At 31.9% G+C, this 20534-nt stretch overlaps 3 protein-coding genes across 3 annotated transcripts; 2 read left to right on the top strand and 1 right to left on the bottom strand.

Moving 5' to 3' along the window:
* Positions 1 to 4069: 4069 nt before the first annotated feature.
* On the bottom strand, positions 4070 to 10129 carry LOC118055239 (uncharacterized). Its single transcript, XM_035067072.2, has 12 exons — positions 9822 to 10129; positions 9238 to 9394; positions 8408 to 8503; positions 8133 to 8209; positions 7911 to 7990; positions 7060 to 7120; positions 6599 to 6666; positions 6267 to 6348; positions 5842 to 5925; positions 5689 to 5766; positions 4622 to 4741; positions 4070 to 4358 (listed from the first exon to the last, which is right to left on the bottom strand). Exons 1-12 carry the CDS (start codon positions 9987 to 9989, stop codon positions 4182 to 4184), a joined length of 1248 nt encoding a protein of 415 aa, XP_034922963.1. The 5' UTR covers positions 9990 to 10129; the 3' UTR covers positions 4070 to 4181.
* A 5763-nt stretch (positions 10130 to 15892) lies between these two features.
* Positions 15893 to 16722, top strand: LOC118055240 (paired amphipathic helix protein Sin3-like 1). The gene has a single exon (XM_035067074.2). The coding sequence runs from the start codon at positions 16016 to 16018 to the stop codon at positions 16589 to 16591; it is 576 nt and encodes a 191-aa protein (XP_034922965.1). The 5' UTR covers positions 15893 to 16015; the 3' UTR covers positions 16592 to 16722.
* Positions 16723 to 18095: 1373 nt separating this feature from the next.
* LOC118055392 (paired amphipathic helix protein Sin3-like 2) lies at positions 18096 to 19667 on the top strand. The gene has a single exon (XM_035067288.1). It carries the CDS (start codon positions 18096 to 18098, stop codon positions 19665 to 19667), a length of 1572 nt encoding a protein of 523 aa, XP_034923179.1.
* Positions 19668 to 20534: the final 867 nt, after the last annotated feature.

The raw sequence follows: 20534 nt of genomic DNA, 5'->3' as shown, positions 1-20534 counted from the left end.
TTGTGGCTTAACAAGTTAAATCTATAACCCAGAGCATGAACTTAACTTAGTTCAGTAATTTTTCCCTTTAAATTTATATTTGACCTTAAAAAAAAAAAAGATTGCAAAAAATACTCGAACTTGTGGGCCTATGACCTAACGCACTTGAGCCACTACAATGAAAAGCCCAAGAGCATTACTGAGCCTCCAAGCCCCATATTTTTAACATCTTAAAGGGGCCGATAAATCTACCCTTATTTTTTTGAAAACAATAAGTAGATGACAAGTTGTCCACCAGGCAGATAACGAGTTGTTTGCAAACCTAGATTCCAACTACCATAACAACGTCTGGAAAATAAGGGCAATGACTCTTTCAGCCAAAAAACCTGATTGTTTTTGCAACAGCTATTTCAACCCAAAAACATATCACCAACACCCTTATAACATCAAAAAATCATTCCATCAACACCAAATACCCAAAAAAGACCTAAAAATCCGAAATTAAACCGAGTTAGTTTTGATTTAGATATGTTTTTTCATGCAACATTAAGGTTCCAAACAACCATCATGATGCCTTTCTCATCTCATGAAACCCTTGGGCAACAAGAAAACGTATTTTGATGGGCGAAAATGTAGTGAACAATGACTCTCTCTCATCATCAGAATTCAACAACCCCTCTCTCTCATCATCAGAATTCAACAACCCCTCTCTCTCTCCTCTTGCTAACTGGGAAAAAAAAATAACATAAATAAACTTATGTGTCAAAAGTGATTTTTTAAAATTTAAAGGAACTTAAATTGTATAAATTGCATGCTTTTTAAAGATCGAGGATCTAGGTGTATTTTTCATGTAATCCCTGGCACACTACTCGTGTTTGGTTTCTTTTTTATGTTGATCATTTTTCTTTTAATTTTATCATTGACTAAGAATTTAGAAGTAATTGGACTTTAATTAGGATCGTAGAAAATAAAATTGAGGATCAAAATAAATTATTAAAAAACAAGCTGAGTGTATGAGCAGTGGACAACTACAGTAAAACCTTCGTACCTTTTAATGTATTCTATAATCTATAATAATATTTGATCTCTTTTGGTGTTTTTAATAATTATTAAGGGCAGCTTTGAATGAAGTGAGAGAAATTCGTACTATTATTTTTTACAGCAAACAGAGACGACAACATGCACTCAGTATCTCTATTTTATTTATATCTTGCATATTATCTATTGCATAAAAAAATTATGCATTTATATCTTATTTATTATTTAATATAAAATAAAATAATAATATATATTTAATTATGCATAAATATTTCAAGAAAAACAAATTATATATATATCAAATAAGGTAAGTAATAAAAAGTTATATCCATTTATATCATTCAATTTGATATCCATCGAGCTGAGATCAAATTATCATCCCCAACAGTAAACGTTGGGATGTAAATTGATGAGAATGGGTAACGCCTGCTTGATTTAATAGCAGAGACTTTTGGGCTCCGTTTGTTTGCAGGAAAGTGAATTTCCTTTTGAAAAGTGAATTTTAGGAAAATGAATTTCTGGAAAAGTGAATTTCCGAGGAAAATATTTTCGATGTTTGGTAGTGTTATGGAAAAATGAACTGGAAAATATTTTCCAGTGTTTAGGTTATGTCATGGAAAATGAGCTGGAAAATAACTTATTAATATTTTATTTTTCTCAAGTTTATTAAAATAATGAGGAACAAATCTTACAAATTAAAAAGTTGAATGAGAATGAAATTGAAAAAAAATATATAATTTCATAAATTATCTCAAATAAAACAAATAATAATCAAAATAACAGGGATCAAATCTAAAAAATTAAAAAAAAATGAAAAATAAAGAAATTAAAATAATAATAATCAACATTTCATAAATTATTTCAAATAAAATAAGTAACAATCAAAAGAATGAGGATCAAATTTGATAAATAAAAAATTTCAATAAAAAAATGATAAGAAAAAAGCAAATAGCAATTATAAAAATAAGGACCAAAGTTAATATAAAAATAAAATTTTAAGAGATGAAATTGAAAAATAAATATTCAAAACAAAATATATATAGCAATCAAAAGTTTGAGGATCAAATTTGAATATAATCAGCAAATAATAACATTTCTAAATTTTTCACAATTTCCAGAAAGTGTTTTCCCCTCAAATTTTTCAGGAAAACACTTTCCTGAAAAAACAAGCCAAATTTTCCTTTTACTAGAAAGTGTTTTCCATTGACCAACTTTCCTACCGGAAAACAAACATAAGAAAGTTTGGAAAGTGATTTCCCGGAAACCACTTTCCGGAAAACAAACATAGCTAAAAGGAAAACACTTTCCTGAAAACCAAGTCAATTTTTTTTTTTTACTAAAATTGACTGGAAAGTGTTTTCCGTTAACCGGAAAGTGTTTTTCGTTGACTAGAAAGTGTTTTCCGTTGATCAAAAATTATTTTTTGTTGACCAACTTTCCTAATGACAAACAAACACAGGAAAATTTTAAAAAATTAATTTTTCAAAAATTATTTTTTCAGAAAACCCTAATGAAAATAAAAGGAGAGAGACTTTTGATTTTCCACTCTCAAGTTCGATGTCAGTGCTTGGGATTTCAGAGGACAATGATTTGATCGATTCATTAATTGTTCATATTTGAATCATGTTTACAGGCGAGATTGACGGCAAATGGCAATTTTTTTTTTATTTTTTTTTATCATGTTCATAAAAATTCCTTGAGCATCAACTCCAATACAGATACAATAAGATCCGATTTATATTGTGGATATAAAGTGAGTTTTGAGCAGCCGCAAAAGCTGCTTTCCAATTCAATAACCAAACAAATGTTGGGAAAATGGCCGCCTGCAACTAGTCTCCAATTCTTTTCATCACGGAGTTAGGATGAGACCTTGTGCATTACTAGGATAAATCGAAGTGATTCTTTCTTTTCAGGGTAAAAATCCTCCTGTCTTTTGGGAAAAACCAGCACCGACGTTTCGGGGATGGTTCTTGTAGATTTAGGAAGAAGGAAAAGCATACCATGAATGCCTTCTCTGCGGCCCCCAATTCTGTTTTTCCACCAACATCCTTACTGCCAAATTCCCTATGCAAAGCTTAGGGATTGCACTCAGGTTCGTAGTTTTCCTAATGCATTTAGAAGCTAAAGACAGATTGCAAACAAAAAACATAACAAGTTCTATGAGCAAAAGACACTATAAATATAAACTTTAAATTCACAAGTTTGTTTTTTTAAAATAATAATATTAAAATCTATCTCTTTAGAAAATCTACAAGGTCTTAAATAAAACAAAAACATTATCTCAACTAGAAAATAAAAATAAAGAAAGCATAAAACTCAAAAGAAAAAAAATCCAAAAATAACAAAAAAAAATCACAAAAATTATCAAAACCAAAAATAAAATTTTTAAAATCTAAAATCTCGATATGAAAATAACCTCAAAAAAATCCAATAATTAGATCAAAATTTATGAATTTTTTTAAATTATTATTTTAGTCTAGCGCATTTGAATCTTTTCTTGAACCTTCTTGAACCTAAACTTATTCCACTAGTACATAAATATATTCACTAGACTTATCTATATAATTTATCTAAGATAATTCTTTTTTTAGCTATAACAAACTTACACTTAACTACTCAGAATCACAATCACTTGTCGTAATATTATTGCAAGCCCGACTTCATCACTTTCATTAGAATTAACTTCCTAACAAATAATAATTTTTACTTTCACCCTTCCTTGCAGCCTCGGATGGGCAGTCCTGGTTCATTCAAGAGCGCAGCAGCAAGAGTCACAGCATGGAGCTTGGATGCCATGACTGGTTAACGGTCAACTTTTCGACAGGAAACTGGCTTCTTTCCCCTCTTTAGGAATAGACATCAATCGAAGAACCGAAACAAATCGCTGTTCCGAAGAATATTCTTGTTGAAAACATGGAAATAAACATGTTGTGAATCAAAGAAACAGGTTTGAAGGACATCCAGCTCCAGTTGATTTAGGAGAAGATCAACCCGAACTAATTGATGTCCCAGTTCATAAAAAGCTAATAAATGGTATGGCACAACAAAGAGCTTAATCCACAACAGCATAATTTCTTTTTTCAGAAAATAAAAGGAAAAGTAACAGTAAAAGTATTTGAACAATTAGTTATTTATAACAACAAAAATCATTAACGCATTCCAACTTAAAGGACTCCAAAGAATGGATTATTTATTGCAGAGGTCAGCTCAGACCCAGCTGAGTTCAGCACTGCCATGTCCACCTTATCCCTGGCAAGAAAAAGGAATTCATCTCCTTCAATTTTCTCAAACCCACACAGCTCAAGAAATCCAATGCCTCCTTGGAGTGAACCGACTCTATCCTGTTTCATGGAAATGTACAGTGACAGCAAATTAAGAAGCAAGAAAGCAATTAGCAAGGGGCCTAAGAGTTCATGCTCCGTGTGAAGGCCAAATTGGATGCAGAAGTTGATTGATCATATCAAATGATACAATAATGAAACATAATTGTGAGAATAGGTGCTAACAATAATCAATCCAGTGGTGAGCAGTAATTACAATTGGAGCGAGCATTAAAATGATAGGCATATTTCCTCAATATAATTTAGCATGAGAATTTGCATACCTGGAAGGTTTGATTATTGAGTCTTATTTTTCTGAACTTCTCCTCACTAGGGTTTTTGGCAACATTCCCAATGTAAGTTAGGAGAGTCTGGAACGCTCTCTTCACTTTAGCATCATCATCCTAACCTCAAAAAAGCAAATGAAGTGAGGCTACAAAATCTAGTTTAAGGTAGTATACAACTTTAACAGTGCTAAACAAATTTAAAAGACGCTAATGAGGAACAGTGAGAGAAATTCTGAAGGAGATGTAGAATTTGAAGAATCAAAGAATGCATGAATTATTTGAAAGCATCATGTTTACATGTAGGAATATCTTGCAATCAATATCAGTAAGATGTGATAATAGATTTTCGTTTCCATGAGTATGAACAAGATGGGTGCAAGTTTTTTGGCCAAGGAGTCCGTATACGATCCACAGTTTAGGATTCACTACCATCAATCTATTTATTTGTTTTTCTATACAAATGTGTACCAGTGGAAGTTAAAGCTGGGGCTACAAAGGCCTGGTTTTTCACCATGTGGAATGGCAAGACTTCAGTGATCTTTCTGTCGCTTTTCAATTCTTAATTAAATTTCACAATATGTATTTAAAGATCAGCAAATTCCCCACTATCATCTCTTAAGTTACACTGTTTTCTATCTTTGTACATAATTTTTAGCTTTAAGCATAACTTACCTTGGATTTTTTGCATAGCATTGATCGTTCTTTGGTCAGTGAAAATTCTTAGATTTGGTAGAAAATGTAGTTTACTCTTCATTATCCTCTTTCCTCTATCTAGTCCTCTAGGGGTTTGTTTCTCCTATTATCCTCTTTCCTCTCTCATTCCTTCTTAGTCATTTTATTTTTTTATTTAATTAACTCAACTTTACAGGGTCAAATCCTTGTAACACATAAGATTAACAGAAAAGGGAGGAAGGATAAATAAAGTTGAATTGAAAGATAAAGCAAACCACACAGCATGTATACATAATAGGCTACTAAAACAAAACAAAACAGAATAATTAACCAATTGTACGTCATGTTTCTGGACTGTGATAATGAAAGATCTGGAGTAGATCTGTGTTTACCTTGTGACTCTGCTTAAGAGATCGCAAGCATTCTCTCATTTGTTCTTGCTTAGTGGCAGGCCTAACAGGCAGCATGCTCTGCAAAAACATTTGTAAAATACATTAAGAACATATTCTGAATGACTACATCAAGCCCATTTTTATTCCTCGTACCTTTTTCTCCTCCACCACAGGTGCAGAAGGTTTTACAGTTGCAGGATCTTCTGGTGGCAATCCTAACTTCCTTCTTCTTTCTGCCTGTGAGGCACCCAACTCCAGTTAGAAATAAACTAACAACAAATGGAATTATTCGAAATACAAACTTGAATAACAAATGGGCACACAGTAAACTGGAAAGGGCATTTTTAAAAAAAAAAAAAATACAACTCTATACCATCAACCAAATGACATCTAGCAATGTCTTGCCTTTTCCTTTTCATAAAACTTTGAGATGTGCTCTTTTCCTTTTAAAAATGTTTCAAGTTGATATATTAGAAACATATACAAATCAAAAAAAGAACAAGATCAAACTCACACAAATAGTTTAACTACTAATGCAATTTTGGGGAGAAAGAAAAATGGAATAGAACAGTAGTAACCTTGTCTTCTTCCAATTTCTGACGAATTTTTTCCCTAGCCCTCTTCTCTTCATCTTTCTCTGCCTTCCGCAAGGCCATCAATCTGAGAAGGAATTCGTTTTTCATTCGATTGTAGCAACAGGAAAGGGCACTTTTTTGGTACACAAATAAAAAAAAAATACTGAAGAGCACCAAAATAGTGCAAGTTTGCAACCATGTACAAAACGAGAAACTCATTTACAAGAAAGTGAATCTACAAAACCATTCTACAAAGGGATACATAAGACCATATCAAACACAAGGTGCGAGTACGGTGAAATACAACAGAAGAGTAAAGGCAGATGAAGACAAACCGCTTTCTTTCATTTTGTTCTTCAATTCGCTTTGCTTCAAGGAGTTCCTTGCCAATTCGAATCCTCTCCTGTAAAATTGGTTTCCAAAAACACATTGCGAAAATATAGCAGATAGATCAATCAAGGCAAGAGTTTAGATACCAAGCTAATACTTGGGACTACATAACATATCTTCATAAACATGTTTGCAAGTATCAGAATGATGTGTCAAAGATTCCACATTTAGAAAGTGAAAGTTAACTGAAAATTACACAGCATGAAGTTTAAGGAAACTGCACAACACTGATGCCCTAGGTAACAATTCCTAATAGAGCATGCACTCAAATGATGATTGATCCCGTCACTGCCAGTGGGGACAAATGAGGACATGCTTTAAAAACAAACAAAAAGATAATACAAATGCATAATTTTGAGATTACAAGTTGATATAAGAGAGAGTCATAAAGAAAATCAAGAAGCACCTTTTCCTTTTCTCTTTCTGTTTTCTTCTCTTCCTCCTCTTTCTTCTTGCGTGCACGTTCCCTTAAAATTATTTACAAGAAAGATAAACATGTGATAAACATATGATACACAAGCAGACACATAGCAAACCTAAAAGCCACCCAAGAAATTCAATTCAATTTTAGTCCTTGAAAGAAAAGCATTTGAAGATACCTTCAGCAATGACATTATGCGGCTTTCCTTCAAGATGTTCAGAGCATAAAAGATAAGATTAAAAAACTAATTCCATAAAAGCAAATATCCCGATAAAGGCAACATAAATGCACACAATCACATGAAATTGAAGCACGCAGCAAGGACCTTTGCATCCATGGCATTGTCCAAGCAATAAATATCCTTTGAACAATCAAGGTCTTGATTTATCAAAATCAAAATTGATCCAGTTAGGCAAACACCAGTTAGTAACCCATAATCCTCTTAGAAGATATAGATCTGAGAGACCCCAAATGGACCAAATTAGTTTCCAGACTATAAGATTTCCTTAGCACCTGAAAATTCTAGGAGCTTTGCCACCCCTCTTAGAAACTACTTCTAAAAGCCATGTTTTACTGAATTGAGCAGATCAACCAATAAAACCAAAGGCTGAATAAGAAACAAAATTGCATTGTAAGGCCTGGGTAAATTAACTAGAAAAGTTTAAACTCATAACCTATCCTAAACCCAACTCATTTTTCAACTGAACCACGACTCAGTAGCCTGCTGCAGCAGGTAAAAACAAAAAACAGTATACTCGTTATCTAGAACCACTGGCCACGTAGCAATCACAAAATGAAGACAGTGAAGCTTAGATATGCATTTTAAAACACCATACCTTAGTTCTTGTGCTTTTTGCTTCATTTCTTCTGGTGTCAAAGAAGGTTTAGGAGCCTCTACTTTGGAGTTGATAGATACCTGAGCAGACAAGCAGGTCAATAAATCAGAAGAACAAACAATTTAGTCAGCAAAAGCAATAAAGAAACTTATTCTCAGATCAATAAAAGGACAATGCATGAATGGAAATATGCAGTTATGCTAGTGAAAAAGAATGTCAAACCATGGGCATTTCATCTATGTCTGGGTCATTCTCATGCTCAACTACCCAATTTACAGCAGCCTCAAGACTGGCATTACCTGAAAGAAAAGAAAAGCCAACACTCAGAAAACTGCATATGCTTTATCATTTGCCTATAATCAAGATAATGACACAGTAAGCACACTATCAGAGGCCAAAATATAACATGCTAACAAAATTCAGCCTCGCAGATGCCCTATGACACAGATTCTAATATCTGATAAGCAAAGGTAAAAAATGACAACAAATAACATCACCAGAATAATGCAGTGCCCTCGTTGCCCTAGCTGTTGGGAAACCCATTGCTTCCAGTTCATCAAGAATTTTTTTGTCAACCTCTGGAGCAACCATTTCTAGAGAACAAATAGCAAGTGTATTAAGCAACCATAATTACAAAAGAAGGGAATGTCTTACAATGATCAATCTCAAGTAAACAAAGAACAAGAATAACAAGATTACAAAAGAATTTTTGTAATTACAAGAATACAAAGAACAAGAATAACAAGATTTTGACAAGGGTCGATACCAATTTTCCACTACCAATAAGAACAAGATAGCTCATTCATGATCCTCCACTAAACCTAAGGTCATTTCTTAAGCTACCAGCAAAACGAAAATAGGTAAAAAAAACAAAGAAAAGGACCACCATTTTTTTCCTATTTTCCTAAATAACAGAATGAAAAATAATTCAAGGGGGTGCATGGAACCTTAAAACAACATGTGCAAGAAATAGAGAGCCAAATAAATAAAATAGAACTGCAAAACTAAAATCTATAAATAGCTATTCTACAAACAAATGTGAATTGAAAGCATAAAAGACAAGAAAGAGCAAACAGGGATTTAACAAATGGCTACCTTAACAGCAATTTAGTGTTACAACAAGAACCAAGTCAGGCAAGATGATTTTGAAGGCACATGTTGTTGCACTTAAAACTCATAAAATAACAGCAAAAACACTCCACAAACAACAAAACCACAAAACAATCATTGAATCGTCCAGCAACTCTACCTACTAATTACCACACAAAAACATGACAATCAATCAAGCACACTATTCATAAAGTTCATCACGGTCAGCAAATCATACCTTCAGGCTGGCTAGTGGTGCTTGCATCAGCAGCAGCAGGCTCATCAATATCCATTGCTGCTGCCTTCGGAACCTCTAAGCTTATCGGTTTTGTCACCTCAGCAGTCTTATCCGCAAACTCAGTATGGCCAGTTCTCTTCGTATGCAAATCACTTTCCTTCATCACAACATAAAACCAAAACCCAAACAATCACCACAAATATTCAAAACGATAGTGTTTTTTCCCCAGAATAATAAAAAAAACTAGGTCTCAAACTGCTCATTATAACAATAAATTTCCAAATTACAAGCCAAATTTAAAGATTTGCAAGCAAATAAAACCCAAAATAATATTAAAAAAAAATTAGGCCTTAAACTACTCATTATAACTATAAATTTTCAATCTTTTTAATCTTTAATATTCAAATCAGATAAAACAAACTAGAGGGTAAAAAAATAATCAGAATTGGAACCATAAAATTCAAGCAAAGGGAAAATTGGAAGCAACATATATAAAAACAGCATTCCAAATGCATCAAAATCCACAATTCACAAAACTAAGGTTCGGAAAGACAAAGTGAATAATAAATAGAGGGTTTCATTACTGTTTTGGATCGGCAGGGTTTGCCGCAAGTAGCGCAGACGAGATTGAGGACGGCTTCAGTGGATTCAGAGAAATTGGAATGAGAGGTCAGCTCGGCGTGATCTTGTGCCTCTTGGACGGACTTCAATAGGGCCCCACAGTCCCCGCACTTCAATGACACTCCCGCCATTGATTTCGGTTTTGATTGATCGGTGAATCGATCAGAGAGAGAGAGAGATGGTACCGCTCTGTAGTGTAAATTGGTCTCTTTCCCTGGTGGAGCTTCTTTTTTAACTTTAACTTTACTTGTTGGCTAGGCTAGTGTTAGCTTAGGAGAAACGTAGTTTTATAGTATTACAGCTGGTTTGTTTTCAAGTTTTAAATTTTATATATATATATATTTGAATAATTTTAAATGTTTGATGTCAGGGATAATTATTTTAAAAAAATATATTATTTTGATATATATTTTTAAATAAAAAATTATAAATAATAACTGCAATTACAATTATAATATTAGATAGGCTTTTAAGGGGGTTTTCAACTAGAGTTTTAAAAAAATTAAAATTAGATTTTTTTTTTAGTGTTTTAAAATTATTTTGATGTATTGATATCAAAAAAAATTAAAAAATATTATTTTGATACATTTTCAAGAGAAAAATAATTTGAAAAACAATTGTTATCACTATTCTAAATTATAAAAAAATAAATAAAAGGACTCAATTTTTTCTTGTAGCATGTGAAAAGAAACATTGTGAATTTAAGCAACACATTGATCATTTTGTCCTTCAATACACCGAACAATTGTATTGGTTGTAGGGTGGAGTTGTTTTTTTTAGAGGTCAAAATGTCACTTTTCAATTAATCAAGATAATTTAGTAAATGTTTTACTTTTTTATATGCAGTGAAATTACTTCGTCACACTTGAAAGCTAAGAAAATAGGCCTTTTATCTTTATATATATTTTCAACTTTATTTGCACAATTAAAGGAGTTAAAGGACGATAATACTCTTAGAAACTCAAAAGTTTTGGCCTTGCATAGAAGGATTTTTCTTTATCTTTGTGTATATTTTTTTTTACAGTAAAATAGCATGTTTAGCCTTTAACTTTCAAAAATCTAAGTCCGACAAGAGAGGGCATTTTCATCTTTGCGACATGTTTTTTTTTTGTAATATTAGGATGCTCTTAAGAGCTTTTTATTAATTTCAATTATCCAAATATTAATAAATCAACATACAAGGTGAATGTGTGCTATGTACAAATCAACGCATTATCATCCCTCCTGCCAAATGAGAGGTGCGAACGTATTATGATGGCCAAATTCCATTGATCATCATGTCATCCAACGTGTTAGATGGCAACACTACTGTTGGTGTAACATGTTTGGCCTGGTTGGTGGCAGTTTGATGATGGTAAAAGTTTTTTCTCCTCTTATTCTTTTCTCTTTTATATACATTGCTTTTCGAATTAAGCCTTTAAAAAATTAGATGTGTTATCCGGATTGTATTTATTTTAAAACTGGTCCTTATTTTTTTTTTTTTTATTTGTTTTGATTTCAATGCTTCTTAAATTTTTTTTTATGTTTCAATTTATCCCTCTGTATTTTATTTAATAGAATTTTTGTATCCACTTTAGTCCTTATTCTTTTATTGCTATTTCTTTTATCTTTTGCATTAATTTTTTTTATTTTATCCTTTAGAATTTATTTTCATTTTGTGTTTTGTTTATAATTTTGGTCCTCATTTTTTATTACTCTTTTTTTTATCATTTTCTTCATTTATTTTTTTTTTCAATTTAATCCCTAAGTATTTTCTTTTGATTATTTTTTTGTGCATGATTTAATCCTCATTGTTTTAATTTTTTTTATTTTTTTTTTAAGATTGAGAAATTTGCTTCGTTATTTTTTCATGTTTGTCTTTTATAATCATAACCTGATTCACTAGTTTCAATGATTAGCCTGGTTTAAGTTCAGTTTTTTTTTAAATCCTTTTAAAAATTTGATTTTTTTTTAATTTTGATTATTTAACACTAACTTATAGGGCCTTGAGCTTCATGATCTGTTTTTTTTTTTTTTTTTTTTTTTTGTGAAGTTTATCCCTATCTCATATCTTAAGTCGCGAGTTATTAAAATTAAGTTGAGTTGACGGTCAGTATTATTTTCCATGCTCTTTTTCTATGATGTGGAGCCATTTATTTTTTTCTTTTTTTAAATACACTTACAACACTCGGTCATCATTTTTTACACTAAAAAAAATCAGGTTAGCCCACAACAAAGCACGAGCAAGCTATCTATTACCCTCTAATTCAACCTAAACACCTTTGTGATTAACCAAGCCAATCCATGTTTTGATAAAAGCCTCAAAACATCTCTTTGAAGAATAATCCAATTTTTTCTACTACTCTAGGCAAGGACAATTCTTGAGTTAATGGGTCACCCAAAATAAGCTAGGTCCAAAACATTAGCTATAATTGTTACTTCCTTTACTTTTAAATTTGAGTAAGAAAAAAATATTTAAATTTTTTTAAATGCATTATATCAATATAAGAGATACATTTATTTTTTAGTCAAAACTTGAAGAAATTGTTCTTTTAAAAAAATAAAGATGCACTCCTAAAATGGTGTGTAAAATTATAAATAGAAGTAGTTTTGATTAACACCCGTACTAATTTGAGGACATCCTAAACAGTTAAATAGTGAAAAACAAGGCGTGTTGCTTTTTGTCAATATAAGGAAATTATTTATTTTGAGTTTGGGTCCGTGGAGCTCTTTTGTCCTCGGTCCCTTTGAAATGGATAGATTTGAATCCATGTGGATGATGATATATTGTTTTAATAAATTATGTGAAGCATCATCAGTTTGGGTAAACAATACTTTATATTCTAGAGTAAATTCCAGTTTTTTTTGCTTTTTAAAAATGCGGTTATGATTATTTTTTAAAATATTTTTCATGTTAAAATATATCAAAATAATATTATTTTTTTAAAAAATTATTTTTAAAATTACCGTATCAAAATAATTTAAATCATACAAAAAACTTAATTTTTATTTTTATTTTTAAAAATTCTAGTAAAACCGCGTTTCCATAAGCTCTGGAAAAAAAAAGAAGTTTAAAATTTTAGATTTAAAAAACCTAATTTTAAACCCTTTTTCACCCAGAAATACCCAAAAAAATCCTAAAAATCCCCAAAACCTTTATTTTCAATAATAAAAAAAAACCTTTGATCACTCAAAAAACAAAAAAAAAAATCAAATCAAATAAAAAAAATCTTTGCAGACTTCAATTTATTTTTTCTAAGATAGTTAAAGGACAAAACCATCTCTATCTGGCTCCATTTTGTATGGCCAGCTATAATATTTCTTTGTCCTCTTAATTTTTTATGATAACTTTCTTTTTTATCTAAACTTAAAGAACAAAACGTGATGTAAGTAAAGTTAAGGATTAAAATGGACAAATCTAAAACTATAGGGATAAACATGAAAAAACTTAAAACTTCATGGACCGGATTATAATAAACCTAAAATCACAAAGACATATATAATAAAACTAAGAACATCATGAACCAGCTTGGCAAGGCACTGTAGCTGTGGTGTTCTACCATACAAACATGGATAATATATATATATATATATATATATATATCAAGTTAATATTAATTTAAAAAACTATATAAAAAATATTAAATAAAAAAATATATATTAAGCATCTTGGATCAGGTAGCCATGTTAGACCCTAATAAATCGGGTCTGATAATCATTTCAAACCTTGCCAAACCCAATTTATTCTAACACGGAAGGTTACGAATAATAACAATAATAATAATAATCATACTAATAACACTAAAAATCACAACAACAATACTACTATTAATAATAACAATGATAAGAATAAGAATAATTATACTAATAACAACAATAATCATAACAACAACAACACTAAAAATAATAATAAAAATAATAATCATGCTAATAACAATAACAATAATAACAACAACAATAATAACAACAATCATGCCAAACTCAAGGTGTTTGAGTCTAACAATCATACGTGACCCGAGTTTAATTTGATTTGACAACATGTCTGACTCATATTAATAGGGTCAGACAACCATGTTAAACTCAAGTTGCCTAGGTCTGGTATCAAATACGGTTGTTAAACCCAAGCAAACAACAAAATAATAAAAAAAGATAATTGTGCACTTTAGTTGTTAGGAAAGAGAAAAAAAAAATTACAAACAATTGATCACTGGTACAATCTAACAATGATATATTTACACACGTCATATCACGTGCAAGAGGACATAACCGCACATCTATTTAGATAGCTGATGACCATATTTGACTATCGAGAAGCACATCTTTTTTAATGGTGTGGGCACCGCCCATTTGCTAGGGTGTATAAAACAAATGCCGGTAACTTTTCAATACAAAAATATAAAAAATATAAAAATACTAAAACATCCCAATAAAATTCTCTTAATTATATAATGTCCTAATATAATTTCACTGTTATAATCTCTAATAATCTATATCTAAAATCAAGGTTGTCAATTCCGTTTCGGTAGGTGTTTTGTTTTTTCAATTGAAACGAAATGTTTCAGTTTTGGAGTGTTTCGGCGTGCCGTTTCGGGATTGTACTGTTCACACACACACACACACACACACATATATATATATATATATATATATATATATATATATATTCCACGAACATAATTCAAATTCAAGATAAATTAATTATAAATTATGCAATACAAACATAATGCCAAACAAATATAATTTCAAAATTTAAAATATTTTTAAATAGTAAAGATTAAATAGATCTTTAACTTAAAGTAATATAAACCATATATATTAATGATAAAACTAATTTTAAAAAATTAATATCATTGTTAATGAAAATAGTAATAATAAGTTTCAATATTATTATTAATATCATTGCTATTGAAAATAATAATAAAAAAAGTTTTTTATAATCGGGTGGTTTAATTAATGAAATTGAGCAATGTTCAATTTGATTCAATAATTTTTTGGCCGAAACGGAACATGCGAAATGAAATCGGAACGTTTCGGCCGGAATTTGGCCGAAAAATCCGGAACGGGCCGAGATTTAAAATGAGATGAAATTTGTTCCGTTTTATTTTGTTTTTTGAATTAATATGAAATATTTTGACCATTCCAAACGGAACGGAATGAAATTGACAACCTTGTCGAAAACTATAATAAAATCCCAAGGCCGCATTTAGCTTTCGTACGTCTACTCACTACAAAGCTGAAAGCCTGGCCGTGTAAAATCTGGTGATAATATATAACATCAAGTGCCTTATCCAGGCCCAGCACATCATCTATCCATCCAGCTCACATTGTTTCATCAGTGCAAGTGTTTCTTTGATATTATGGTTAAAATATTGTTTGCCTAATTTTTTTTTCAATGCAGCACAGTAAATTTTGTTCAGAGAAAATATCATATTTTAAAAATTATTTTTTAAAATAAAATAATTTAAAAAAGGTATATTTATTTGTGATTTTATTTTAAAAAAAAACGTGACAAAAGCAATTCCTTCATCCTCTCAAGTCTCTGTAAAAAAAAAAAAAATCAACTAAATAAATTATATTCAAAGAGCTCACTGTAATTCATAAAGTAAGAATTTGTATGACCCAAATAAATTGTAAATGAAATACTATATAGAATATAATTATAAGCATTTGATTATTAGTTTGCAAATACACACATGTAAAAAATATATATTTTTGAATTTTTATTTGATGTAATTACAATGATCACACGTGTAAAGAAAAGAAAAAGAATAATGTTTAATAATTTACTTTTCAAAGTGTTTTTTAATTAAAAATATATTAAAATAATATATTTTTATTTTTAAAAAATTATTTTTGAAAAGATAAACTAAAAATATTAAAAATATATATCAATTTAAAATTAAAAAAATATAATATAATTTTTTTCAAAAATATTTTTAAAATACAAAGGAAGCATGCCGTGAAAGACTAAAAGTGGAGGTCAAACAGCAGCCGAGTCTGCTTTGAAAAAGGTATATTTCAAAGAAGTTTCTGTCTCCTTTGTTGAAAAGGTAAACATTGCAAGCATAAGAGTCCTTATCCATATAGGACAAGGAGATTCTAAGACTATTTACGTAAGATTCTAAGACTATTGCAAACATCCTCTGTAAATCATTCCCTTCTTTGTTTTTCGAGAAAGATGAAGCAAAACGGAGATTTGAGTCATGGTGATTGTTCTGACCCTTCCAAAACCTACATCAGAGCACTAAAAGCTAGGTTTCATGACCAGCCTGAGAAATTCGATAGCTTTTACGAGGTCATGATTGACATCATGGCTCAAAGAGTCCGGCCTGACGGCCCCGGAGGCTTACCTGACGACGCCCCAGCACGACTGAAGGCAATTCTTGAAGGTCACAACGACCTCATTTATGGGCTCAACTTTTTCTTGCCTCCTTCTCACCGAGTCAGCCTTGATGATGGGGTGAAGATTGAGCCGGTCACGGCGGAGGGAGCAGTATTATCTGCATTTCAAGATGCTAAGGATTTAATAAAGGAAGCGAAGATGCGAGGCGAGAAGGTCTATGAAGCTTTCAAGGAGACTCTGCTGTCGACAAGCCAGAAGAGAAGCTTCGATGATGTCTGCAGTGATGTTGTTGAGCTGTTCATTGACGATCCTGATTTGCTAGAGAGGTTTCGACAATTCATGCCTGTTTATGAACCAACTCCGCTGGCATCTTATGCTCCAAATTCCCAGATTCCTATGAATATTAATTAATTGTTCATCCTCAAAGATTTGTATGTTCTTTCGTAATTTGATGGCCTTTATTAGATGGTAAAAGATTAGGTCAAGGATTAATTATTCTTAACATTGATTTGAGAAATTACAATTTATTGGTTTTTCTCCCGTATGTCTTAGACATGTTCCTCTCTCTCTCTCTCTCCCCCTCTCCCTCTCCCTCTCCCTCTCCCTCTCTAGCTATGGAACGTTTCAATTGATCATTTTCTTTCCTCGTGGAAGCTATCCTCAAAACGTCTATGATTCCACAGAGAACCCGTTGCTGTCACGGCGGCCGTGCAAGAAACACTGCAAGAAAGTAGAAGTCAAAACTTTGATTAACCTTTGCTCAGCTGGAGCACAAACAGAGAAATAGAATAGAAAAGGCAGCGGCCAGCAAAGGCACAATCCAAGTTGCTTCAAGCATCGGTGGGAAAAAGAAAGTAATTGACTCGAAAATCGCGTTTGTTTGTTGAGTGAAATTTTTTTATAATTTTATATTGTTTTAATATGTTTATTTTAAAATAAAATTTTAAAAAAATAAAAAATATTATTTTATATCAAGCCCTGTTATTACTGTTAATTAAATAATTTATTATTATATTTTAAATAAATCTTGATATAAAAATTTAGCGGTGGGAAACATAAATTTTTACGGTTCCCTTTATTCTAGAAGATGATGGAATTAATTGAATATATATTTTAATTTTTTATTTATTATTTGAATTGATTAATTAAATTTGATAGTAATATGAGTGAAATAAAGTACTTTCTAGATTTACAATAAGAAAAACTAGACTTATTTCTTTCTTTCTTTCTTTTTTCTCATGTACAGCAGCAAATAAACATAAGAAGCTAAAATCATTTGTTTTAAAATTGATTAATTCGAGGGCTAAAAAAATAATTTTACTTTTACTATCATCTAAATAATATATATTAATTGTAATACTAATGAATAATATATATAAAAAATGAGTGGATGGTTAGAAACACATAAAAAAACAAAAAAAACAAAAAATAAGATTATCCAAAATAAAATAAGGTATTTGAAAGTGTGATATGAATTATTTTTTAAAGTGCTTTTTATTCCAAAACACATTAAAATAAATTTTTTATTTTTTAAAAATTATTTTTTACATTAGCACATCAAAATGGTCTAAAAACATAAAAAAACATGGTAATTTAAAGTAAAAAAATAAATAATTTTTTTTTAAAAAAAACATTTTTCAATCACAATACCAAGCACTTAAGGCCTCATGACCAACCCGAGACCCAACCCAAAAACACATCCCAACAAGAAACTGAAACGACCCTAGAAAGAACCGTTCTATACATAAGTTGCCAGTGTCCTGATGCTCGTAGAGTTGCAAGAAGCTCAGAATTCCAGGACCCCTATGGTTTGCTTATATATATATACACACACATTCTTATTGAGATTAAAACAAAAGACGGATTCTGTTTCTTCCGTTTTTCACTTGGTTAAATCGTTGAGAGGGTGAAAGAGATGGAGACACAGAGGTATTATTATGGCGAATCCAAAACCTATATCAAGGAACTAAGAGCCAGGTTCCAAGACCAGCCAGAAAAATTAATTAGCTTTTACAGGGTCATGAAAGATGTCATGGCTCTAACAGATGAGCTTTCAGGGAGGATAGAAAACGTATCTGATGATGTCTTGGCAAGAGTGAGGGAGATTCTTGAAGGTCATTGTGACCTGATACATGGGTTCAACTTATTTTTGCCGCCCTCGCGTCGATTTAGCCTTGATGACGATGACGATGACGATGACGATGACGATGAAGATGAGACAGTAGAGGTAGAGGATAAGGATAAGGAGGAAGCTGCGGCTGTTTTAGCAGAGAAAACAATGCTGTTACAGAATTTTATAGACAAGCAGAGGACGCGTGGCGGAAAGGTCTGGGATGATCATGTGAAGGTTTTAAGACAGTTAAAGGACAGGAGGGATCTCTATAAAGTTATTGTCCCGCTGTGTGGAGACGATACTGATTTACTAGAGGGTTTTTATAGATTCGTGCGAGCTTCTGAAACAACTTCAGGAGCATCTCGTGATCCAAACTCTCAAGATAAAGATGTGACCAACGGCAGAAAAGTTACAATTCAGACCGGCGAGCAGCAGCAGGAGCAGCCTGAAAAGATTGATCAGGTGGGTGTAGAGAAAGGTGCGGAAAGAAATATTGTCAAGAAGGCAGGAAGATACGGGGAGAAAGCATATGACAGGGTGGTCATAAAAAAGCTCCGGCAGGATGGACTCTGCTTGTTCGAGAAGGTTCGGAAGAGGCTATCATGTGAGAACAGCTATTATAAATTCTTAAAGTCGATTTTCTACTACACCAATCGAATGATTCAAAAGGATGAATGGAAAGAAAGGATAGCTGCTGTGATTGGAAAGCATCCTGATCTCATGGATGAGTTCCAGCGTTATGTTGCAGACTCTGAGAATGTTCATGTATCCAGGAAAAAAGATGAGGAAGAGGATGAAGGGCAGAAGATTGAAACAAGGGGATGCAAACAAAGGGACAAAAAGAATGGGAAGTATCTCTATACGTCAAATCGAGAACTTGATCTCTCTCAGTGCATAAGGTGTACCCCTAGTTATCTGTATCTTCCAAAAGACTATCGTGATCCTCCTAAACACAACAGAATGCAGCCCGAATTGCAGGAGTTGAATGATCGATTATTGTTGGCGCCTCCAGGAACTGAGGACTTCTTCTCCAGGAACATCGACGAGAACGAGGAAATCTTGTTTGAATGTGAAGATAATAGACATGAGATGGACATGCTAATTGGCTGGTTTAGCTCAGCTGTTGAATACGCAGATGAATTGGAAAAAGGCATCCCTCATGACAAATTCAAAAAAGGGAATCGGGATATCTTTTTAAGATGTCTCGAACGTTTATATGATGATCAGGGTCTTGATTTACTCCGCAAATTCAACGAAGATCCTCAACGTGCACTGCCTGTTCTAAAAGTTCGTTTGGAGCAAAAACTGAAGGAGCTGAGAGATTATCATGATGAGCTTCGAGAGAATTGGCGCAATGTATATGCTAGAAATTAGTATAAATCATTAGGTAGCCATGATAGTTCAACAAGAAATTATTGTAAATAGTTTTGTTTTTCAACTCTCCAGGTTAGGTGGATTGTATTTTTGCTGCTGGATTTCTTATAAATTTTCATCTTATCTTCATCCTGTAGAAAGTATGCACCCCCTGGAAACTAGGTAGATAAGCACTTCCGATTTTTCAATCTCTATGCAGACAAATATATCCTCAAAAACTGCCTAATATGCACTGCGTCTCCATTTCATAGTGTATTTGACAGTATAATAGTGATTACTTTTCAAATAATTTTTCGTATTGAAATGCATATTAATAATGTTTTTTTATTTTTTAAACATTATTTTTGACATCAGCACATCAAAACGATCAAAAATATAAAAATCGTATTAAATTTTAGCAGAAAAAAAATTTAAATTTTTTAAAAACACGGTTTCAATAATGTTCCCAAACGGTTTTTAATAGCTCAAGGCTGTCTTTGCTTGCATTTGATAGTCATTGAGCTCTCTGTGTCAGCATCATTAAATTGGGCAGTAGAGACTAGAAATTGGCTCAGCCAGAGTAGCATAGGCAATCTCATTATTGATGATATGAAAACCGCGTGGCAGAGAAATTTGATAAGCAACTAACCATCCACTTGCAGCTGCTGGGACACTAAAATTTCTTAGCATTGCATTTAAATCATTTTTCATGGTATTGATTGAGAGGTTTTGCTCCATCTTCATCGCAGGTTGCTTGATCCAATTATCAAAGGCTTCTTCACACCTGCCTCTATTTTTTACATAAAATTCCAAGTCAACTAGCTGGTGCTTTTTCTTCATTTCCTCCTCTTTTTGTCGCTATCACCTCTCCTGTTGAATTGCAAATCT

The sequence above is a fragment of the Populus alba genome, chromosome 1, assembly GCF_005239225.2.
Source record: "Populus alba chromosome 1, ASM523922v2, whole genome shotgun sequence".
NCBI classification, from domain to species: domain Eukaryota; kingdom Viridiplantae; phylum Streptophyta; class Magnoliopsida; order Malpighiales; family Salicaceae; genus Populus; species Populus alba.
Note: the sequence above shows the minus strand (reverse complement) of the source record. Positions and strands in the feature narration are given on the sequence as shown.

Excerpts from the sequence above, each read along its gene's own strand:
- LOC118055239 (XM_035067072.2), bottom strand. The coding sequence starts at position 9,989 with ATGGCGGGAGTGTCATTGAAGTGCGGGGACTGTGGGGCCCTATTGAAG. Across the intron at positions 9,395-9,821 it reads AACCCTGCCGATCCAAAACA|GAAAGTGATTTGCATACGAA; the intron begins GTAATGAAACCC and ends GTTGTGATGAAG. Across the intron at positions 5,767-5,841 it reads CTGTGGTGGAGGAGAAAAAG|AGCATGCTGCCTGTTAGGCC; the intron begins GTACGAGGAATA and ends ATGTTTTTGCAG.
- LOC118055240 (XM_035067074.2), top strand. The coding sequence starts at position 16,016 with ATGAAGCAAAACGGAGATTTGAGTCATGGTGATTGTTCTGACCCTTCC.
- LOC118055392 (XM_035067288.1), top strand. The coding sequence starts at position 18,096 with ATGGAGACACAGAGGTATTATTATGGCGAATCCAAAACCTATATCAAG.